A 23592-nucleotide genomic window follows, 5' to 3' on the forward strand; every position below is an offset into this window, starting at 1 on the left:
ATAAACAGACCCACCTTACCAACACCCATCACTTTGCAGGTGTAGGAAGGGACCATTTACTCCTTCCCGACATAATTCGTATATGTTGATGGAAATATGGAGATCTATATTTGCTAATAAAAATGTCATTCTCAATCCAAGAAGGATTACAAAGTTTCAAATTAGTTAATATTAAACGTCGGGAAGATTTAATGAAATTTCTTAGCCATGTAAATTGTATAGGTGATTAGTCGACTTATTTTAGGCACAATTGACGTCGATCACAAACATATTGATTATGCGCCGAACCTCATCATGTCACATGAAAACCAGACTACTGACAAGTAGTTAATGTGGTCATGTTGCATAAGAATATTACGTACCAAACATATGATATTAGAGTGGAACCTCTTTTAGTAGAATGTGGTTCAGAGATGACCACGATGAAAGCTAGTAGATATTGTTGGATGAAGGCGTCCCACATTAGTAGATATTGTTGGATGAAGGCGTCCCACATCTGTTAATTTAGAGAATGGTCATGGGTTTATAATTAAATAACACTCTCTATTGGTACGAAGCTTATGTTCGAAGTGGACAATATCATACCATTGTGGACAATGTATTCATCTAACATGACTCTCACTTAAAAAAAAAAATGAAACTATAAATTAAAATTTTGACATTATTATTATTGTTGTATTAATTAAATGTAAAGAATAAAGTATAGCCGACGCGACGGTGACCGGGACGCGCCAGCCCATTTTACACAACCTAATTACGATACTTACAGAATCCGATTCTTCTGAGAAGACCACTGATTTTCCACTCTGCTCTGTGTTCGTTGAAACTCCCCGGAGGCGATTATTAATGGCCGACAATAACCCTCAACGGTAACCAAATTTCACTTTCTCAAACTGGATCTTATCTTACACTTCCTCTGTTTCCTTCTGATTTTCCGCTTCTTTTTTTATTACGATATCCGGATTCCCCAAAATCGTGCTCCGTATAGGCTGATTTAGGTTATTTTCCGTACAGATTCAGCAACGGATTGGAAATCGCGAATTTAATCGCGACTTCAGATTTGCTCGATCATTCATGGAAGGCGATTACGAAGCTTCGTACTGTAATTACTGCCGATGAATCGAAGTGTTTGGCCTTTTTTGGACATTACAATGAGCGATCGAACTGTAAGATCCTCGCGTTTGTCACTACTCCGAACTGTTCGGAAAATCCACTTGAAGAAGAAGGAGGAGAAGACCTGGTTTCGCTTTCGGATCTCAAGGATGAGTTTACTGCGTTTGAGTTTCTTTACTCCGAAAGCTGCTCGGATTCCGCCATTAATGGAGCTGCGCTCGACCTCTTTGGGCGTTTCTATCCTGTCTACGAACAAGAGGTATTCTTTTTTTCTTTTTCTTCTTCTCATATTTTTTATTATATTTTGTTTTGTAAAGTAAGAAGTAACGATTTTACGTAAAATAGAATGTAAATAAATATTTTCAACAATTTTATTATATTAGATAATTAAAATAAATTTTAATAAACAATTAATTCATTTGTTCAATAATTCCTTAGATAATAAATTAGATATATTTTTAAAAAATTATTATTAATTTATTATATTAAATAATTAATTATAATATTTTTCTAAGTTAAAATCAGTTAATTAATTAAGTTTATTTAAGATAAGATAAATTAAGTATAAATAACTAATATCTTTTTTAGTTTGGTTAATTATTTCTAACAATTATATTTCCTTATCTGACTATCTAATTAATTATTGTTAGTTAATTTATTTTAACTAATTAAATTTTGATTGAATTTTTATTAATTAATAAGTATATTAAATAACATATCTATTTAGCTATTAATATTAATAATTATTTTCAAACAAATAATTTATAAGAAAAAAAATAATAAATATAAATAATAATATATATATATTTTTTTATCTAATAATGGTAATCAATTTCTTTTACGCATAGATTAATGTAAATTAAAGAAAAAAATGAGATTAAAATTTAAAATTGAGTAGCTTTCCTCTATTTTTCTCTGTACGAATCACTGATGTTTCAGATTGGTTAAAGAGGAGAATGAAACATTCTTTGCAAAGGTGTGGAAACCTCTCTACAGTAAATGTGTTTTAAAAATCGTGAGGCTGACGACAACACGTAACGGCCTAAAGTGGACCATATTTTGAGCTGTTACAAATGGTATTAGAGTCAGATACCGATGTGCCAGCGAGGACGTTGGGCCTTAAGGAGGTGGATTGTGAAATCCCACATTGGTTGGAAAAAAAAAAAACAAAGCATTTCTCTTAAGGGTTAAAAACCTCTCCATAATAGACACGTTTTAAAAACCGTGAGACTGATCAAACTAAAGCGCAATATGTGTTAGCGGTGCACTGGAATGGTTACAATTATGATATCATTTTCTTAGTTTTAATTAATATTTGAAAGTTCTGTGGCTAATCTGTATAAGAACTTGTATTGATTGGTTTGGGCACTTTTATTATCAGATTTCAAGGCTGAAATCCAATCCGAAGACCCAATTAATAATTACAGGACATGGTTTAGGAGGATCTGTTGCTTCTCTCTTCACTCTATTGCTTCTTGACTCCATAGATCTCACCAAGGCCAAACGCCCTCTCTGTATAACATTTGGTTCCCCTCTATTAGGCAATGAGGCCCTTCAAAGCGCCATTTCACAGTTCTCAACATGGTCTTCTTGCTTCCTTCATGTTGTCTCCAACCGTGACCCTCTTCCTACAAGCCTTTTGAACAACAAAGCTTACTATCCCTTTGGTACTTTCTTATTCTGCTCCGAATCCGGTGGTTGTTCTTGTTTCGAAGACCCGAAATCGACCTCGAAACTGTTAGAGGCAACCAAAGCTAATACTCATCTTACTGCCTCTTCCTTCTTTGATTATAAAGAAACAATTCATCGTTTGATAGACCAGGCAAATCTCAAGGCTACCACAAGGTTGATCACAGAGAATTCAGAGTCCTGGCCAGCAAGCTTTATAGCACAACTTGAAGCCATCGGAGTTGTTCCCGATCAAGTAAGTCGTAGCTAAGTACTATTTGTTATGAATAATAACTCTTCTCCCTCGAACAGCCTCTCCTTAATCGAGGCTCGACTCCTTTCTTTGGAGTTTTCGAACAAAGTACTTCCTTTATTCGACACTTGAGTCACTTTTGACTACACTTTCGAGGCTAGCAACTTCTTTGTTCGACACTTGAGGATTCAAATAGTATGACTAAGTTAAGGGCATGACTCTGATACTATGTTGGGAATAACGACTCTCCACAATAGTATGATATTGTCATCTTTGAGCTATAGCTCTCGTGACTTTGCTTTGGGCTTCCCCAAAAGGCCTCGTACTAATGAAGATGTATTCCTTACTTAGATCAGCCAATGTGGGACTCCCTTCTAACGATCCTCGACGCTATTAGCTCACAAAAATTTATAAATTGCGTATGTGAGAGGAACTGGGCCTTACAAATTTTAGATTATCATTGTGAAATCATTGTAGGCGCAGCAGCAGCAACAGAGAGCAGTAGATGTTAGAAGGCTCGCTATGGCACTGCAAGGCAACGAGATGAACATGATATTCGAAAAGACAAACCCTTTTGCCAAGACTTTAAATGACGTGAAAATAAACATGGCAAAACTAGAATGGTACAAGAAGAAGTGTAACTCAGAGAGTATCGGTTACTACGACAGCTACAAGAACGGAAGGACCGAACCCGACATAAAAGTGGCCGAGTTCAAGAAGATCCTACTAGTTTACTGGGAAAACAAGGTAGAGGAGGCAGAGAGGAAGCCAGTTAAGGAGGGGAGTCCACTGAACGTACGATTGTTGTTCGGAGGGACGAACTATCGACGAATGGTCGAACCGCTCGACATCGCCGAACACTACCGAAAGGGGTTGAAGAACTACAAAGCTCATAGGCCAAAGCATTACAGGAAGCTGGAAGAATGGTACAATGAGTCCATGACTCCTGAGTCTAGCTCAACGCAAAGAGAATCTGTTTCTTCCATACTTACTGTGGATTCTTTGTTTTGGGCACATGTGGAGGAGGCTGTTGTGGCATGCCAAGTGCTGAGAATGGTGGATAGCAGTGCAGAAGAGAAGGAAGCAGAGTTAGCTAAGCTTAAGGAATTTGAGGAATATGTAGTGGAATTGATGAAGAACTATGGGGTTTCTTCTGAGATTTTCTTGCCGCAGAGCAGCTTCATGAGATGGTGGGATGAATATGATGGGATCGTGGGAGATGGCCATGACTCTGTCCTCACGATGTTGATGAGGAATGAGGAGTATAAAGAGTATGCCAATGGGAGGTTAGATATCCCTTAACTCACTTCTTCATATGTTTAGCCATTAATTTTGTCATTGGAAGCTTATATCTACTTTGTTTCATAAATAAGGAAGCTTTCGGCATATCAATGGAAGATTCGTGGTACGTTGTACGTTAGAAATCACGAAATCTTTTCATAGTAGTATGATATTGTCCACTACAAATCTCATACTAATAGAGATGTACACTATACAGTCTCCCCTTAATTAAGGTTCGACTCCTTCTCTAGAGTCCTCGAACAAAATACATCTTTTGTTTGACACTCGAGGTTTCTATTACCATGTTAGGAATCATGGATCTCTGGGCCCACAACTTCTATGTTCGATATTTGGGGATTCTATTGACCAAGGGCATGACTCTGATACCATGTTAGAAATCACAAATCTCCACTTTGAGCATAAGTTTTCATGATTTTTCTTTGGGCTTCCCCAAAAGGCCTCCTCGTACCACTTGAATGGAGATATATTTCTTACTTATAAATTCATGAACATTTCCTAAATTAGCAAATGTAACTCTCTCAACTATCCTTAACATTGTTATAGTTTCGTGTCTAATAGGTCACGAATTTAAAAAAAATGAATTTTAATTCGACATTTTTTTAATTTCATAGTATTATTATTTAAAAAAAAAAATATAGCATCGAAACACAGAGTTTCTCAATCTAAATCCAACAATTTATCACTTCAAAATATAAATTATTTAAATTTACAGAATTAATAATTCTGTTTCTTTTAATAATTAAATAGAACCGACACATTCCATTTTTTTTTTTAAATTTAAATTTATAATTTCAATGAGATGAGAGGTGCGTAGAGCGTAGATGCTCGCTCATATTTTCGCGTCCTGGCACGATCCCGCACGTGATCTAACGCGCCAAGCCCAAGCCACGCGGTACGCCTGCGCCTTCCTTTAATTTTATTTAAAAAAAAAAAACTAAAATTTTCTATTTTCCATACTAACGCCCAAAGTTCTTACTCTTAAATAACTGTGTCAAAAAATATATTAAAATCTTGTCTAAATTATTTATCTATTTCAATTCATACATATATTTTATAATTTATTTAAACACAACTTTAAAAAAAATACTTTGAACAAAATTTTATTAAAGAATTAGAATATTTTTAAAGTTTAAGATAAAAGATAGAGGTTTAATCGGAGGAAATTAAAAGTTTATTATTTAAATATGGATAGATTGGAATAAACTGATACGTTTAAAGGATAAATTTGAATTTTTTTTTAAAAAAAAAAAAGAAAGAAAAACGGGGGCCAGCTCAAATTTCTCAAATAATTAAAAAAAAAATACATTACATTACGCGTCCTTTTATTTAATTATTTTTTTATTTTTATTTTAATATATAATTCACTCACTCATTTCCATATATTCGTGCTCCCATTAAAATCTCCCACTTACGTTCGAACTTTTATCCCCTGCACCCATTCTCATCTTTATCAGTACTCTCATCCAATCATTTTTTTTTTCATTCTTAATTCTCAAGGGTATTATCGTCATTGTAGTTATCTACCTCCACGTGGGGTCCTCCCATTTGTCCATTCCTTGCCTTCACGATTCTCCGGAAAGAAAACTCCACAAACTTAAATTATTTTAATAGTCGATAAAAGTACCGCTGGGTCCCACCCGGTCCGTGATTAGCGGTCCAGATCGAGGCGCGTGGATTTCAACTACGACGCCGTTTTGCGCGGGTTCTTTCCCTCTGTAAAACCTCTCGTCTTCTACGGCTTCACTTCAATGAAACCATTCTTCTTCAGAGATAGAGAGAGAGAGAGAGCCATGGAGATTCTTAAACTTTTTTTCGTTCTTCTCTCCACGGCGTTGTTTTTGTCCCTATCGGAATCGGCTCCTCTCACGGCAGATTACTACCGGAAATCCTGTCCGAGATTCAGCCAGATTATCCAAGAAACCGTCACCAACAAGCAGATCACTAGTCCTTCCACTGCCGCCGGAACTCTTCGCCTCTTCTTTCATGACTGTCTTCCCAACGGCTGTGATGGCTCCGTCCTCATCTCATCCACTCCCTTCAACAAAGCCGAGCGCGATGCCGATATCAACCTCTCTCTCCCCGGCGACGCCTTTGATGTTATCGTACGGGCTAAGACCGCTCTCGAGCTTGAATGTCCCAATACCGTCTCCTGTGCTGACATCCTCGCCGTTGTCACTCGCGACCTCGTCACCATGGTCGGCGGGCCTTACTACAACGTTCTCCTTGGTCGCAGGGATAGCCGTGTGTCTAAAGCTTCGACGATTCCTGGTGCTCTGCCGAAAGCTACCTCGCCTATTCCTCAGATTATTGATATTTTTAAAGCGCGGGGGTTTACCGTGCAGGAAATGGTGGCGTTAAGTGGTGCTCATACGATTGGATTCTCCCATTGTAAGGAGTTCAGCTCTCAGATCTATAATTATAGCAAGTCGTCGTCGTTTGATACGCAGTATAACCCTAGATTAGCGCAAGGGTTGCAGAAGGCTTGTTCTGGTTTTGAAAAAAATCCTACATTATCGGTTTTCAATGACATTATGACTCCCAACAAGTTTGATAACTCTTACTTCCAGAATCTTCCTAGGGGATTGGGGATCTTGAAGTCTGATCATGGGTTGTATAGTGATTGGAGGACGAGGCCATTCGTAGAGGCGTATGCGGCGGATGAGAACAAGTTCTTCAAGGATTTTGCTCGGGCGATGGAGAAGTTGAGTAATTATAAAGTTATCACGGGGAATCAAGGGGAGATTCGACATAAGTGTGATGCTATTAATTAAACTCGGAGACATCTGTTATTCATGATTCAATTTGGAGACTCCATCAGGTTGAAATCAAGATCATTTACATTTGGTTCTTTCTGATTATGAGCATATGAAAAATCTGTATACTTCCGCATCAATTGTGATATCTGAGCCAATATATACATGTTTGATTGTTTGGGTTCTTGGTTGTAAACTTTGTATTCTTCTAGTGGGGTTGTGTACTTGTGTTGCTCAGCTTCTGTATGATGTGTAGCCTTGTAGAGGGGTGGGAGAGTTCACAGTTCACTTCATTTATAAAGAATGTCCTTCTCTTGATTCTATGTCTCGTAACTCCTGTTCATGATTTGAGTATTGATCATGGTGCTAGTTCTTAAGATTTGATTTGAACCGATTGTTCGATTGTGGATTGAAGGAGAAATAAAATGAGAGTTGAAATTTTGGATCAATGACTTGAAATGGATGAATGAGGCTTGTTCCTTACCTAGGAAGGAAAGAATCAATGGTATTTAGACTTCCAGGAGCTTGGAAACTGAGGTTGTGAATTCAAATTCGAAAGCTGTCTCTCTGTTTGTTTGGTTTCTCAGAAAGAAATAGAATTGAAGGACCCTTTTTCTTCCACTTTCTCAAAACTTTGACAAAATACTTAATACCTTAAATAATGCCGAAGAATATGCTTTAAGCAATCCATTCCACCTAACGCCCATGTGAGTTATATTCCACTCTGAAACTGAAACTTTATGATATGATCAAAACCCTTTTAGATTGGGTACTGCTTTTGGTTGTTTTGTTAACTATTTCAGGCTTCTATCTTTTGAGATGGCAATGCTCACATGGAAGAAGATACGCCAGACAATGATTGAACAGGCAAGTAAGTTTATCGATAGCATGGATCTTTTTGGTTGATTTTGCATATAATCTTTTTACACCTTTTATTATCCTGCCTCAATGTTGGTGCAAGAAAGAATAGTTTAGAACTTTGAATTGTGGTAGTAACCTTTTGCTTCAAGCAAAAGAGCTTGAAGACCAGCAAAGCATCAATGCTGATGAATATCTGTTTTTTAGCATATTGTTGAAAAATGTACATACTTCCTCCTTTTCATGCATGTTCTTTTTGATTGCTTGTTAGACTTTTCTGCTTGGTTGTCTCTTCCAGCCATCTGTTTCCATATGCATCATTTGTTGAGCTGGAATTTCTCTGACCTGAAAAATCATTAGTTTTGGAAGTTCATGGAGTCTATACATTCATTCTTTATTCTCCATCATTATTTTTTTAGTTTGCCTCAAATGGTTTAAGGTCAAGAAGTATTGATGAGCCAGATGGGTTTTATGTATTTTAAAAAGATCTATTATTTGTCTAAGCTTTCAAGGCTATGGTGGGGGAAGAGCTTAGTTTGAATTTTTTAATAAATTTATACCAGTGATTGCTTGCTACTTGTTTCGTAGTTTATTAACTAAATCTAGATCAAGTTTGGAAGAAAAATGCATTTGATTTGATTTGAAAATAGTGTCAAGTCAAGCTGAGGTTTAGTTGATTTGATTTGATGTTAGAAACTTACTTGGTTCTTGTTAAGTTAAGATTTACATGTGGGTTCAAATTATTATGATGATCAATTATGACTTAAATGGATGAAAAGTAGACCAAAAGTTGGTGGATAATTTTGCTCCTTGTATTATTAAACAATAAGAAATTTATTGTTTAATAATGCTATATTAGCTGAAATAATGGAACAATAACAGCTTCATCTCTCATCATGTATCAATGTAATGCAAAGTAGCAGCATTGCAAATCTTCTTCTAGGTCGATGAATTGTGAGAATGCATATTAAATAATATTAATTTTTATTTTTTTTCGAAAGCCCCTTCACCCAATCGGAGAAAGCTACGCGTTTACACCGCGTAGGATTCGGAAGAAGGAATCTCCGCCGCCGTTCATCCAGAGGTTTCTAATTTTCTTCTAAAATAGTTTCCAATTCCTTAACTTTCTTCTCAAGTCAACTCGAATCCTATAAATAGCCCAAATTTCATCATAATCTTCTCCTCCTCTAACATCTAACAAACCAAATTTGCAACCACAATTTCATCTCTATTTCTAATCCTTTTTTTCAGTTCCAAATCAGAAGACCTTCCGACGAAGAAACCACCATGGCCGCCGCTGGAGGAACAGAGGCTTTCCCTGATCTTGGCCGCCACTGCCAGCACTCCGATTGCCACCAACTCGATTTCCTTCCGTTCACCTGCGACGGTTGCCAAAAGGTCTCATCCCCAATTCCCAATTCTTGTTTCTCTAGGATTTGTTTATCTCTGGTTTCAGTTTTTGAGATTTTTTTATTCTGAAAATTGTTTGAATTTGTAGGTGTTCTGTTTGGAGCATCGCAGTTTCAAATCCCACGACTGCCCGAAATCTGATCGGAACAGTAGAAAAGTTGTGGTCTGTGAAATCTGCTCGATGTCGATCGAGACCACCGGGAAGGACGGCGACGAGAGCAGGATTTTGGAGAGGCATCACGAATCAGGAGATTGCGATCCAAGGAAGAAGAAAAAGCCCACTTGTTCAGCGAGGCGGTGCCGGGAAATTCTTACGTTTTCCAATACTTGTGTGTGTAAAACCTGCCGTTTGAAGGTGTGTTTGAAGCACCGGTTTCCGGCGGAGCATAATTGTGGACGGGTGGATACAGGGCGGTGGAATGAGAAGTTTATGGCGGCTTTGGAATTGAGGAACGGCGGCGATTGTGGGAAAAGGGGACGTCCGACGGCGGCTAATGGGTCTTCCCCATCTGTTAAAGCTTGTTGATTGCTTTCTAGAGGGAAATTAATTTATGAACCATTAGATTTTGGTCGCTGTTCCTCCATTCTGTTCTTATAAAGAATGGTCATAAATTTCAACCCCTCTTTCTAAAAGTACTTGTCTTAATAAAATAAAAATAAATACTATTAAAGCTGACCTTACTATTAAATTATACCAGTAATACCATTAAATCTTCTACAACAATCCCCCATTTTAGCTCCCTATGGATTGTGCTTCATTTTTATTTTGGTCCCTATGATTTAAAACTTTTCACTTTATTCTCTATGTTTCGTTCAATCCCCTCCCCCAAGACAAATCAAAGATTCTTCAAACCTGGCATTTTTTTCACTGAATGACCCCTCGCAAAAGAGATTCTTCAAATATCTAAGTGGAAGTTAAGAAACGGGAATCATGCACGGGTCAACATTTCATATATTGGCCCTGTAATACAAAGAGGACAGTATTGGCTAGCAGTGAATTTAAACGGTTATAAATAGTATCAGAACTAGACACCGAGCTGTGTGCCAACGAGAACGCTGGCCCCTAAGGGTGGATTTTAGGATCCCACATTGGTTGGAGAGGAAAACGAAACATTTCTTATAAAGGGTGTGGAAACCTCTCTCTAGTAGATATGCGGGCGGTGTGCCAGCTAGAACGCTGGCCTCCAAGGAGGTGGATTTTGGAAATCCACATCGGTTGGAGAGGAAAACGAAACATTTCTTATAAAGGGTGAGGAAACTTCTCTCTAGTAGACGCGTTTTAAAACTTTGAGGAGAAGCCCGAAAGGAAAGCCCAAAGAAGATAACTAGCAGTGGACTTGGACCGTTACCGACCCTCAGTTCACTTCGCAGTAACATAATGCATACGAAATAATTGAATTTTAAGAACACAACATTAGAAAGAATTGAATAATTAATGCCATTGAAGATCAGTTATCAATCTACATATGCATCAAGATTCATTCTTAAATCTTACCTGCTACATTGACAAGTAGCAAAAGAGACCAGTTACGAACGTCTGCCACCACGAATATCGAGCCAAAGAATGCCAGTTGATTACTGGAGGTTTCATCATTCAGAAACTCTTCAAGTAACAGCTCTGATACGATATGTCAACTCAAGAAAATTAATATCTTTATGGTTACTTGTAAAGTAACACATACGCTAGCATAGCATAGCATGTATGATTGAATAAATAATTTCCTGACTCATATTTTACAACTGGATGAATTCTTAACATGTAGAACCAGATCTTGGATGTTATAAAAACGTAAGATAATATTATCGAATGCTTTTTAGATTATTTTCATCCACTGGCTTAAAATGAAGTAAACACGATTATAAAAAAACCAGTGTTTAATCTTGTAAAAAGTAAATCTAACAGTCAATTCTATGAAGTGAAGATTTAGGCGTGCCATATAACAGGTTAGAATAAGTATACTGTGAGGATTAAAGAAATACCTGAGAGACAAGCTAGAATTTCACGAGGAGCTGACCTTTCTTTCAGTTCACCGCAATCCACATTCAACCCTTATAGCTGCCAAGAGTTCAGGAGACATAGAGAGTTGAGTTTCACCCTTGCTTTGTTTTCTATCTTGGGATTTATCTTCTTCCTCCCAACCCCTGTAAAGAATAACTTTGCTGGGCTCCTGAGAGACTAGAACTGCACCAGTTGCATGCTAGCGAAGGGAAAGGCAGTTTTAGTGAACAAATATTAAAGCATTAAATTCATTTCCACATTGAGAAACACAAACAAGAGGGAAGACTTGGGTGTGCTAACCTCAAGCTTAAAAACAATCTCCTGGACTGATGTTCCTTTGGCTCTGCCTTTCACATTGACTATAGCAAGAGAGTGTTTTTTAAAATGTTGCTTGATTGCTTTTGCAACTCCTGTAATTATGTTGCTCTTGCCTGAAAATTAATAGAGGCCATTTAACAAATTGAACAAGCGTCCATGGAAATGAAGAAACTAAGTTACTAATACTAAGTTCCTTAAGCTGTGTCCAACTGCATCTCCTAATATCTGGCTTTAAAAGTTGCAAGGCAAAACTCACAGTGGAAAAGATGGAAGCATGAGTTACCTACAGCAAGCACGGGACGTTTTTTCATCTTGAGCGCTTGCCTTCGTAGAAGAAGCCTCTCTTTGTTGGAGAGTTGAGGCGCTCTGGCAGGAACCTGACCTGGTTGGTTCATCCTCATTGCTAGTGTTTCCTCTTCCAATCTAACAGATGGCTTCATCTTCTTATTCAAAGCAATAAGATGCACGGCATCTGAAGTTCCAGAATTATTCTCTCCTGACTGGAATTCTAGCCGCTATATTGTGTGAGCAACTATACCAAGAAAAACAATCGAATTGATAGAAATAATTGTTAACATACCAAACAATTAGCGACTGATAGAGGTTCAATACTTCCAAATGCAGCATTCTCAGCCACGGACACTTTTGTGAGGTTTCCTTGCCTAACCGATTCAGATGTAGATTTCAGTTCGGCATTAGTCTGATCACCATCAGATGTTAAAAAGATATCACTATCCCTTTGAGTGGCTTGTAGACTGTTTATTGAAGTTTCCAAACAGACAGTTCCACTCGTATGAGCTGCATTACCCCCTTTGACCATGGCCTAATACAATCATGCCAGTGGATAATTCGTAAGCCACTTCTGAATAAACCCATGCATATTTCTTAAGACAGTAGCAAACACAGGTTCACCAAAAGGCCACAGAATCAACATACGTACAAACCTATATTTACACAAATCGCAGTAATACGTGTAATGAATTAAACTTTTTGTTTAATTTACCAATCTAATTATTATTAGGGGGAAAGACAAGTCCTGTATATGAAAACGTATAGAAACGGCTCACCTGCTGAAACGTTGATTTCTTTATCGACTCCATACCAATTGCTTTCTTGTCTTTGTCCTGAGAGTTATGGGACTCAACCAGAATTGCTAGGAAAAATAGGAAAGGAAAAAGAAAACCAAAGAGAGAGTATGCAGATTTGAATGCAACTCACCAATTGAAGTTTCAATTCTTTAACGTTTTGTGTAAGCTTTAAAACATGAAGCTTCAATGACTGCAATGTCACAGCAACAAATAGAATAAGAAGTAGAAGGAGAGATAATAGTAAGTTGTTTCTTTTGAATAAGAAACAATTATGTTAGTCAACAAAAATTATTACAGAAAAGGAGAATGAGACATCCTCCCATAAGCACCGCATGAATCAGAGCCTAAGTAATTGTCATTCATATAAAACTTCATATACTGCTTTTCATCTAGATACAAGGAAGATCACTAAATCCATGATATCTTTTTCACATCTTAACTTGTCCTAAAAAAGCATGACATCTTTCAATACAAGCGCAGTGACAATGCTGACCATAGAAATTCAGCTATTTTTCATGAACTCGTGGCTGAAGAAGATTGTCACCTTGAAGTGCTTGGAATACACCCGTATAAAATGAGATTCAAGACGAGGCCAATCCTTCTGGTGAGTAATTGAGCAGCTCATAAAAAAAAATGACCCTGATTGTCAGGGTTCTTAAGACAGGGAGATAGAAAATAAAACATATTCATATATACAGAAAGGACCTTTCTTTAGTTGCATCAGTTTTAACTGGAATCCAATCAACCTTAATCATCATTGTATGGACTAATTAGCGATAATATAACTCCATTGAAGAACAGCAATACTTGACCATATATTACCATAGTTGCATCAGTTTAACCAATTCCTTAGTAATCTCATGGAGAGTTCTTTACTTAAATGAATATATCCTTCGAGTTCTTTGTTTATATGGTTATATTCTTTGGGGTCCAGGAAAAGATTAAAAGAACGGGAAACAGATACATACACATGCAAGAAAATGGAATAATCTTGTCTCACCTTTCGACGTTGTTCCTCTATAGATCGCTTCAATGCCTCTTTTTTATTCAAGAGTGTCTCAGGCCTTAAACGTGAGGGCCGTTTGTAATTCTTCCCACGGTATATAATGATAGCATAACTCCTGTTCACTCTCTCAACTGCAACTAAAATTCCACCACTTTCTGCCTCTAAGGTCCGTGCAATATCATGAACAGTTTTAGAACTTCTCTCATTAGTAATTATTTTCACAAGTTCCCTATACTTCCAGTGAAGATGCATATTTTCAACTGTTCCATCAAAAACGCCCCTTCTACCTGTGTGTATGGAAAATATAAAACAAACTCAATGAGTTTATTTCTGCAAGAAAGATCAATTTGAAATGACACTTTCCAATGAAAACCTCCGTTCTAGATTTGCATCACTGACCAAGTAGTAGAAAAGGCTTCATTCTCAAGCCAACCTTCTTCAGCATATACCTTTCCTCCACAGTTATTCCCTCTTTATCTATTTCCGGTTGTCGGAGCATCTCTTCTTCCTCCAGCTTCGCTAAAAGTTCCTCTGCTTTTGCTTTTTTTTCCAATGCCTGTTCAGTAGTAACATTAAGTTGTAATTCAGAAACCATAAGTTGTTAGCTACTTAGCTGCAGCATTATCAATGTAGACATACAATGGACAACTTGATGGTAGTTTTTCTCATAGATGTCTCAGATGATATCAGCTTTCTCTGTTCTGAGACAACCCTTTTCCACTCCGTGATGCTCTGACTTCCATTTGTGGGACCACGTTCATTTATCTCAAGTTTCTTCTCCTGCACCGTTGTAGATAGTGCATTATCCATCTGTTTCATTTTTTGTAATCGAATGTACCGTTGCTGTTCGATTGCAGAAGAAACAGCAAATGGCAGGAAATCCTTTCCTCTATAGAAGACGATGAATTCCCTGTCTCGGGAAAGCAAAGTTCCTCCAGTTAGCAGCTGTGAAGACAATATTAATTTTATAAGCACATGAAGAAAATCTGCTTGTAAAAGATGCATAAAATAATAAAATTGCTCCAAGAACTTACCGTCGGCATACACTATATTCCTAAGTCTGAAGAACATACAGATTTCTTTTTCATATTTAACCAGACATGCTACCTGGTATTCTTTGTTTACACGGACTGAAAAACTACGTGACATTATTCCTGGAGCTTGTGATGTTTTCGCAAGTGTTAGCAAGACTCAACAGACATAAGATGTAAGGCATATTGTTTGTAAGAATTGAAATTTATCAATAACCTCTCAATGAAAGTCCGTTTTTTTTCATGAGAGAGACGTATCAATAACCTGTAACTCTTCAGCCATCAACACACTGTTTGTGTTCTGTACGCCTCTTTTCACTGCAATCTTGGCTATCTCACATTTTTCCCACAGCTTGATAATGGAAGCAGCAAGCCCTTGAAGGTTCCTATTACGACCTGTAAGATGATGAAAATATAAGACACGATCCCGACCGTACTATAAAGAATTTGTATCAACGCAACTCACCCAATGCAAAATGGCATGGCAAAGGCCTAGAAAGTCTCCTCAGTGAGGTCATTTCATCATTGGTTAGCTTAGGCTTCACTCCATATGGGAGAAGACGGAATGGCTTACGGTATCCCGGAACAACAGCAGGAAGAAGATCCGCATCAACAGGTAGAGGGTCATATCCCCACCAATCCGAAAAACGTGGACCTAGCCCTTCTAACAAACTCTCAGCATCTTCTGCAAGTTCTGCCTCACCTGGCAGTTCAAATCTCACTTTGTTTGGAGCACCAACACCTTGAATGAGAGTCCCACCGGCCATTTTATCAGATGAAGTTGGTCCAGCAGACTTTTCATCATTGATGCTAGATAAAGTGCTCTCTGGTTTACTATTTCCTCCATCATCATCACTATGTGAATCCAGTAAAGCACCTTGTGATGCATCATGTTTCACAATTTCATCAGAGAAGTAAGGATATACATAATTGGGCCCTCGATATAATATAATTTTACTTCCAGATCTCCATACAACAATTCCTCCAGTTTTTCTCTGAGATTGTGAAGAACAAGACAGAATTAGATTGATTGTGCCGAGCAAAACAAGGAACTACAAAGACGACTTGAAGGATTTCATAACATTATAATAGAAACAATCATTTCAAGCAGTTAAAATCAGAAATCAAGAACCAAACCTCCAATAAATCATGTGTCCGCTTCATGTTCAACCTACACAGATCTTCACACACTATCTTCACAACCTCCGACCGCCTCCATTGCTCGTGTATAGTGTTAACAATCCCCTCCGTAACCCCAGCCTTCCCAATCTTAAGCTTCCGCTTCAACCTAATCCCAATCCCCTGAAGCCTCCTCAACTCCTCCTCAGGCAAGCTCAGCTCCGCCAAAGTCGGCGCTCTCTCCTCCCTCTTCCTCTGCTTCACCCCATCCTCCTTCTTCCGCTTCTCCAACTCATTTCTCATTATATGAAACCTCTTAATCGCAGTCCCCGTTCCCGGTTCCGGAACCGGATTCTCAGGCGTGCTCCAGCTGGAATCAATGGTGTGCCCAACCCGGTACTTGGGCAGTTGATTGGGCAACGGAACGAAGATTTCTCCAGGCGTAGAGGGTGCATTAGGGTCCGATACTGGTTCGGGCGGTTGTTCAGTGAAGCCGAGGCTTCGAAGCTTGTCGGCAATTCTTTGGATAGCGGATTTGGGGAGGGCGTCGGAATCGACGGCGGAGCAGCGGAGGAGGAAGCGGTTGGATTTTGGAGGATGGGCGATGAGGGTAGGATGGAGCTGAGATGAGAAGAAGGTGAAGGGCGGAGGGGACTGGTCTATCCGCGGTTTAAGAGTGAAGGAAGAGTGGGTTTGCAAGATGAACATTTCATTGAACACTGAAGAAAACGAAGACGAAGAAGACGAAGACGACGTAGCTCCTCTGGTTCCCGGTGAAGAGAGGGAACTAACAATTTATCCCGTAATTCAAGACACGTGATTCGTCCGTGATGGCTCTCATAATTTTTTATTATTATTATTTTTTTTTAATTTTGACAAAAAATCCGAAGTCAAAGCTCAAACCGATTGGAAATAACGAAGAAAAGAGTCCAAGGACTCTCCACATTTCAACAGATTCATATCGAGAGCAGAGCGCCGGCGAGATCCAAGTATGGGGTTCTTCACCCTGTCCGTCACCGGCGGGGGTTTCTTTCTGATCGGAGCGTGGGAGGTACTCTCTTCCTTGAATTCCATTGCCAATTCAAATCCAAATCCAAACGCATCTTCCTCTCTCGATGCCGCCCAAACCCCATCTCGATTTCCGCCGTCAACCGCCAAAAACCCCTCATCTTCATCGTCTCTCTCTTTCATCTTCGTCTTCATTCTCTCGTTTCTTGTCATATTAAACTCCCTCGTTTCATTTTTTGATGCGGTGAACTCGAGCGATCGAGTCGGTTCCACCCTCCAGTTACCAAATCTGGCCATTGCTTCTCTTTTCTTGCTCTATTCGATTCTTGGTTTTTTGGTTAATCTCAAGGATTCACTTCATCTTCCATCGTTAATCCTTAGTTTAATCGCGCTATTCGCTTTTGTGGAAGAGTTTTTGTTGTTCTACCTGCAGAGGAAAGACACCAGTGGAATCGAGAATCGGTATTTTGATCTCTTGCTTGTTCCCATTACAATTTGTGTTATCTCTACGATGTTCGAATTGAAATCCCCCAAATTGAATTCTCCCAAAATTGTTCGTGGGGTTGGGCTGATTCTGCAGGGGACATGGTTCTTACAAATGGGGTTGTCTTTTTTCACCAATTTGATTGCTGATGGGTGCTCTTTGCACCAAAAGAGCAGAGGAAATTACACTATAAAATGCAAGGGGCACTCTGAATATCACAGAGCCAGAGCTATTGCTACGCTTCAGTTCAATTGCCATCTTGCCCTTCTAGTGGTTTTGGTGATTAGTGTATATTCAATCATCACTTACAGAAATGGAGGTGGCAGTGATTTTTGGCAGTACCGCCCGGTCGGGGCAGAGATGCAGCCATTTGGGTTTCAGGGTCAGTTCACTTTGGATTCTGATGATGATGATCTTGGTGAAGAGAGCAGTTTGGGGAAGACAAAGCAAGCGGTAGTCGATGTGGGTGTGAATGGTCATGAATCTCATGATGCTCATCAATGAGGTAAATTCCACTGGAATGTAAATTTTGGTTTATAAACTGTATGAGTATGGTTAGTTTAGACTGATGATGTTGTGATTAACTCAAATGGAGTGGTACTGATTTGGTTTCTGTTTTATCTTGACCAAAAAATAGAAAGAAGCTTTGCTGATCTTGTTGAGCTTTTTTGGTGGTGTGTTCATTCATTTAGTTTTCTTGTTCCTTTGAATATTTTAAAAAGGTCCTGAGACTTGGCCGCTCAATCTTTTAGCCTAGAAGCTTATGTCCGTTTGGATCTTAGGAGTGTTTACATCTCTTCTAGATGAAACTCGTGCCTCTATGACAATGGTGCTTGGAGTATTTCTGTCTCACGTATGGTTAGAAGATTTAAGAGTACATAAGTTCTTTCATGTAATGCTAATACATCATGAATTGCAGTCCTTCAAACCTTCCACATTGAGGACTAGAAAACATTACTATTAGTATATTTTTGTGATTTCTTTAATGTTTTTTTTCATTAAAGTGAGGCAAATGTCTCACACCATTGGGTCTCTTCGGGCAAAGAAAAAAAGGCCTCATTTAGTGTTACCAATCATTGGTTTCTTCTAATCCTTAGACCTGGGTCATTCTGATGATTTGATTGTTTTTTTTTTTTTTTTGGTGGGATCCCATATCAGTTGGGGAGGAGAATGAAACATTCTTTATAAGGGTGTGGATAACTCTCCCTAACAGATCGTTTTAAAACATTGAGAGGAAGCCCAGAAGGAAAGCCTAAAGAGGACAATACCTGCTAGTGGTGGGCTTGGGCTGTTACAAATGGTATCAAAGCCAGACACCGGGCGATGTGCCAGCAAGGATGCTGGGCCCTGAAGGGGGATGGACTAGGGGGTCCCACATTGATTGGAGAAGGGAACGAGTGCCAGCGAGGACACTGTGCCTCAAAGGGGGCGGATTGTGAGATCCAACATCGATTGAGGAGGTGAAAGAAACATTTTTTATGAGGGTGTGGAAACCTCTCCCTAATAGACGCGTTTTAAAATCTTGAGGGGATGCCTGGAAGGAAAAGGCCAAAGAGGACAATATTTGCTAGTGGTGGGCTTGGGCCGTTACATTTTTCGTTCCTGGAAAAAGTAGATTATAGGATCCAAGGCTACAAACTATGGGACTTGGAAATGACTGTAGATGTTGGACGCCTCGAATATCCTTCAACAGGAACTATAAGATCGAAAACATGAACGGTGAAGGATAATGGATTGTTGTGCCACTAAAGTTTTTTTCGATGTTTGGAAGACTCACCCAAATTTTTGGTTCATGGGATCTATGTAGACGATACATTTGAATAAAATAGGTTGCTTTGTGTTTTAATGTTGAAGTAGAGATGTTGGGGGAAAAGATCAGAGGATGAGAAGAAAGAGCAAATTTGATGTTTTCAGTGAGATCGATCGGTTAGTCGGTGCGATGGACGATTGGGTGCAGAGTCTTAGGTTCTGTTTTGGTTAGAGTTCAATAGCTCATCCTAGTGATTCAAGATTTGTTGGTTTGATGTTAGTATCAGTGATTCGATGGCGACTGGGAGTTGGCATGAAAGAAAGAAACGAAGAGAACGAGTGATTGGATGGCGTTTGGTGTATAGATTGTTGGAGACATAAACATCGTCCCTATTTGTAGAAGTGAGGAAAAGCTTGAACAGGTGGAACATATAATTTGATCTAAAACAACTTTCTTTTTTCTGAAAAGGGAGTGTCCGGGCAAAAACAGAAAAATCGTTGCTATCTCACAGACGAAATCGGAAGGCTTTTCCTTCCAAGATTGATTGAACGGTAGCAAATAGTTGTGTAGTCTTATTGTTGCGATCCCATATCGGTTGGAGAGGGAAACGAAGCATTCTTTATAAGAGTGTGGAAACCTCTCACTATTAGGCGCGTTTTAAAATCGTGAGACTGACGGTGTAATAGGTCAAAATAGACCATATTTGCTAGCGATGTGCTTGAGCTATTATAGTGGTATCATAGCTAGCTTCTCACTATTAGGGCCGTTTTAAAACTGTGAGACTGACGGTATAACAGGCCAAAGTGTATAATATTTGCTAGCGATGGGCTTGAGCTATTATAGTGGTATCAGAGCTAGCCACTGAATGGTGTGCCAACGAAGACGCTAGGTCTCCAACAGGGTGAATTGAGAGAACTCATATCAGTTGGAAAGGAGAATGAAACATTCCTTATAAAGGTGTGGAAACCTCTTTTATAGACGTGTTTTAAAACCGAAAAACATTTGAAGTACTCAACTCTAATCCTTCTCATTTCTACCTATTTAACAAACAGTGAAATAAAAGACCCATTACAATCCCATTCCACAGAAAATATTTACAAAACCCATCACTCACAAAGCTTGATTCAAATTCAATATTGTGTTTCTTCTTCATTGATCCTACTGTTTCTGCAACATTTACACCAAATCACATACAATACAAAGCTCAACCCACTGCAAAATGCCAACAGCCAATAATATTTGTCCAATCTAGCTTCCCTCGTGTTGTCGGAGAACCAGCTCGGCCTCCCCTCCATACTCGTCATTAACTCCACGATCGATATCAATATTGCACTGCAAAAGCTCCCCACACCAAACACGCTGTTGTACAGCGCAAATGCTGTTGTTCTCATGCTTACTGGAACCTCCGAGTAGAAGAACTCTTGCATCCCCACCACTGTGAAGATGTCTGAAATTCCCAATATTATGTACTGAGGCAGGAGCCAGAAGATACTAAGCGGCACAGACGACGACGACAACGATGTTTTTATCATTGTTAACCTCTTGGCTTCAACAAGGGCGGCGAGGATCATGGCAATGGTGGAAAGAAACATCCCAATGCCCATCCTCTGCATCACAGTGATGCCCTTCTCAGCACCAGTAAACAGGCGGGTGATCGGGATCAAAACTTTGTCGTATAACGGCATGAGGAGGATTATGGAGATGGTGATGGCGCTCTGGAGGGTGGCGGGCGGGATCTTGAAGTTGGCGCCGATGTTCCGCTCCATTGTCATGCCTTGCTTGGTGAAGAAGGTAGCTGGTTGTTGGAAGATTACAGCGAACATCAGAAGCATTGTCCAAATTGGTAACAGCCGCAGTACCATTTTCACCTTGTCCGGCACACACAATCTTTCTCTTTGAATCATGTTCTTGTCTTCCATGACTTTCATGGCTCCTGAGCTTTCATGGCAGAGTGGCTTGCTCTCTTGCAGCCTGCAAAATCTCAGATAATCAGCTTCTAAGTTTAAAAGTTTTAATTTTGATTCGAGTGGTTTGATTCTTACTCTAACTCAACATCGTCATCATCGGAGTTTTCACTGGAGAAGGCGACGACATTTCTGCAGCACATGAGTCTAGAAGCTGTGGCTTTCACCACCTCCACCACCTTCACAAACCGTCTCTTCTCGGCTCGATCCTCATCATCGTCTCTCTTATAGCGATAAATCCTCGTGCCACAAGCAAATAGAGAGACAGAAGAAACCATGGCACACATGGGGATGGCAAACCCAAGGACCCAACCAAAGTTGTCTTGAATATAGGACATTACCGTGACACCAAGGAGGCTGCCACTGCATACTCCGAAGTACCACCATTGGAAAAACGAGCTCTTCTTCTTCGACTTTTCGTCGGAGGATGACGATGTCTTCCCTATGGTGTTGGTGAGTTCAGCGTCGTCATGGTCGAGTTGATCGGCGCCAAAGGCTTGAAGAGAAGAGTTGTATCCACTCTGGCCAAGGGAGATAAGGTAGAGGGACCAGAACAGAAAGGAGGAGGCCATGTTTGTTGGTGACCATGTTCTTGCTAATGTGGTTGATGCTAAAGCGACCAGACCCTGTTCAAATTCTAATAAAATTTAATAACAAGAAATTACCATTCGAAAATAAATAAATAAATAAATAAATAAAGATAGAAAACTCCATAAAAAATGTTACCCATGTCAATATTATTAACTTATGGCTAAAATTAAAGGTAAGGAAAAAGGAAGAAAAAAAGGCAAAGCTCTTATTTTTGTAAAAAGAGAAAGTTGATATAATTGGACCAAATCATCGATTCACTTTTGCTCAAAGATTTCATCCTCTATGGCCTATCCTATCCTTAATGGTTACAATAATAATAACCAAAACCTTAAAATCCTGTCGACCTAGCTAGCTCGGTCGAACCCTTCTTTCCTTACTTTCCACTAACTTCACATGAGGTCCTGACAAATCAATTCATAAATCGAACGGTGAGAAAGAATCTATACTACCCTAATTTAGCTAGACACTTTTACACTGTTGGACACAACACCACTCCAACAAGGGTTTCTTCCTGACCCGACAACTCGAAAAGAGCTGCAATGAACATATAAGTCACAAAAGTTATTAGGAGGTAGATATCTTATTATACCAGTTTCACTTAATAATTCATTTTATTTTTCATTTTGACCATTTATCCACTAATTTTCTCGCTGGCTTAAAATGTCAACGCTGTAAACACAATTAATTAAGATATTAGCGAAATGAAACGGGATAATGACTCATCATCCATTTCCATGGTGATTACTGACTCATCATCCAAACCCAAAATAAAGAGAGAAAAGTTGCGTGACTATTACCAGAACGTAAAGAAAACCAAAAGCTAAAATGGTGGAATAGCGATCCCAATAAGAATCAGCAAGCGGCGCCACCAGAAGCGGCAGCATGGAAGTGAAGCCACACCAGCTGCTGACGGTCTTCGCCGCCGACGAGTTGCTCATCTTCATCACGTCCGTTAGATACGTCACCAGGTTTGACGCCACCCCTTTGAACACGAACCTCTCCATCCCCGATACCACTGCTCCAAAAATTTTATTTTATTTTTAACATTTTAATTATATTTTATTATTGCAATATTTGAGTAATTAGTCCAATTCTAAAAATAAAAATAAATTTAATTTTTGTTATGGGTTTGTAACGTGTTTAATTTCGATATTATTAAATATAACTTAATAACTTTGGTATCTTAGTTGACCACGCACATATTTAATTTATAAAATTAAAATTTTCCTTGTATTTATTCATTAAATTTAAAATGAGAAGATTAAGAAACTGATTAGGTTTAATAATAATAATAATAAATAAATAAATAAAAAGTAAAAAAATTATTAAAAAAATGTTTGAAAAATAGTGACGAATCGAAAATAAATTTTATCAAATTTTTGTGTCACACGTTCAAAGTTTAGCTCGTTCTACTCAAAATTATAATCGAACGAGAACGAGAAAGATAATACCTATGAGAAGAATACATGATCTGCTCAACCGGGGTCGGGGCGGCGATCCTCCTCCGCCTCCTCCTCCTGCAGCCATGGCAGCAGAGGGAAGACTAGAAGGTAAGGGTAGGTTGAGGTTGGAAGTTGCAGAGAACAATGGCGGTGGAAAACAGAGAAGACTGTTTTGTTCTGTGGGCAAATACTGATCGGGCCAACGTATATATATATCCACCAACCAAACAAAAGCCAATTCCATTTTAATAATAAATATCTTTAAAGTTTTTTATTTATTTATTATTATTTTTTATTTTATTTTGAAAGACCAGAAAAAAAAAAAAAAAAAAAAAGGAAGTTGTCGTTGGCGTTGCATAAAATCAGATTAGTAGTGACTGTCTCTTGGTTTCATGCATGTATACGTCACTTCCCAATGTTTTGGTACATCCCACT

The 23592-nt window shown here is 38.8% G+C and overlaps 6 protein-coding genes across 10 annotated transcripts; 4 read left to right on the forward strand and 2 right to left on the reverse strand.

The window, feature by feature from the left end:
- The first annotated feature begins 707 nt into the window (after window positions 1-707).
- Window positions 708-4529, forward strand: LOC111442342 (senescence-associated carboxylesterase 101). Its single transcript, XM_023079714.1, has 4 exons — window positions 708-869; window positions 1015-1372; window positions 2495-3037; window positions 3512-4529. The coding sequence occupies exons 1-4, from the start codon at window positions 847-849 to the stop codon at window positions 4334-4336; spliced, it is 1749 nt and encodes a 582-aa protein (XP_022935482.1). The 5' UTR covers window positions 708-846; the 3' UTR covers window positions 4337-4529.
- A 1544-nt stretch (window positions 4530-6073) lies between these two features.
- LOC111442344 (peroxidase 31-like) lies at window positions 6074-7410 on the forward strand. The gene has a single exon (XM_023079716.1). The coding sequence runs from the start codon at window positions 6085-6087 to the stop codon at window positions 7105-7107; it is 1023 nt and encodes a 340-aa protein (XP_022935484.1). The 5' UTR covers window positions 6074-6084; the 3' UTR covers window positions 7108-7410.
- Window positions 7411-7515: 105 nt separating this feature from the next.
- Window positions 7516-10048, forward strand: LOC111442345 (zinc finger AN1 domain-containing stress-associated protein 12). 3 transcript variants are annotated; one of them, XM_023079719.1, is made up of 3 exons: window positions 7516-7960; window positions 9199-9345; window positions 9446-10046. In XM_023079719.1, exons 2-3 carry the CDS (start codon window positions 9235-9237, stop codon window positions 9881-9883), a joined length of 549 nt encoding a protein of 182 aa, XP_022935487.1. In that variant the 5' UTR covers window positions 7516-7960; window positions 9199-9234; the 3' UTR covers window positions 9884-10046. The 3 variants fall into 3 exon arrangements, with proteins under 3 accessions (XP_022935487.1, XP_022935485.1, XP_022935486.1); XM_023079717.1 differs by having other exon boundaries at window positions 7516-7956; XM_023079718.1 differs by lacking the exon at window positions 7516-7960 and adding an exon at window positions 7967-9031 and having other exon boundaries at window positions 9446-10048.
- A 723-nt stretch (window positions 10049-10771) lies between these two features.
- LOC111442341 (CRM-domain containing factor CFM2, chloroplastic) lies at window positions 10772-16712 on the reverse strand. Of its 3 annotated transcripts, XM_023079710.1 has the most exons (13): window positions 15937-16711; window positions 15266-15794; window positions 15065-15195; window positions 14408-14713; window positions 14168-14324; window positions 13763-14055; window positions 12893-12952; window positions 12742-12798; window positions 12255-12497; window positions 11958-12174; window positions 11657-11787; window positions 11338-11555; window positions 10772-10975 (listed from the first exon to the last, which is right to left on the reverse strand). In XM_023079710.1, exons 1-12 carry the CDS (start codon window positions 16624-16626, stop codon window positions 11385-11387), a joined length of 2985 nt encoding a protein of 994 aa, XP_022935478.1. In that variant the 5' UTR covers window positions 16627-16711; the 3' UTR covers window positions 10772-10975; window positions 11338-11384. The 3 variants fall into 3 exon arrangements, with proteins under 3 accessions (XP_022935478.1, XP_022935479.1, XP_022935481.1); XM_023079711.1 differs by lacking the exons at window positions 10772-10975; window positions 11338-11555 and having other exon boundaries at window positions 11962-12174; window positions 15937-16712; XM_023079713.1 differs by lacking the exons at window positions 10772-10975; window positions 11338-11555; window positions 11657-11787 and having other exon boundaries at window positions 11994-12182; window positions 15937-16712.
- Window positions 16713-16909: 197 nt separating this feature from the next.
- Window positions 16910-17914, forward strand: LOC111441727. Its single transcript, XM_023078824.1, has one exon. It carries the CDS (start codon window positions 16910-16912, stop codon window positions 17912-17914), a length of 1005 nt encoding a protein of 334 aa, XP_022934592.1.
- Window positions 17915-20168: 2254 nt separating this feature from the next.
- LOC111442343 (protein NRT1/ PTR FAMILY 5.8-like) lies at window positions 20169-23340 on the reverse strand. Its single transcript, XM_023079715.1, has 4 exons — window positions 23167-23340; window positions 22513-22730; window positions 21203-21750; window positions 20169-21131 (listed from the first exon to the last, which is right to left on the reverse strand). Exons 1-4 carry the CDS (start codon window positions 23240-23242, stop codon window positions 20291-20293), a joined length of 1683 nt encoding a protein of 560 aa, XP_022935483.1. The 5' UTR covers window positions 23243-23340; the 3' UTR covers window positions 20169-20290.
- Between the last annotated feature and the right edge of the window lie 252 nt (window positions 23341-23592).

Source organism: Cucurbita moschata, unplaced genomic scaffold (genome assembly GCF_002738365.1).
Source record: "Cucurbita moschata cultivar Rifu unplaced genomic scaffold, Cmos_1.0 Cmo_Scf00004, whole genome shotgun sequence".
Classification (NCBI taxonomy): domain Eukaryota; kingdom Viridiplantae; phylum Streptophyta; class Magnoliopsida; order Cucurbitales; family Cucurbitaceae; genus Cucurbita; species Cucurbita moschata.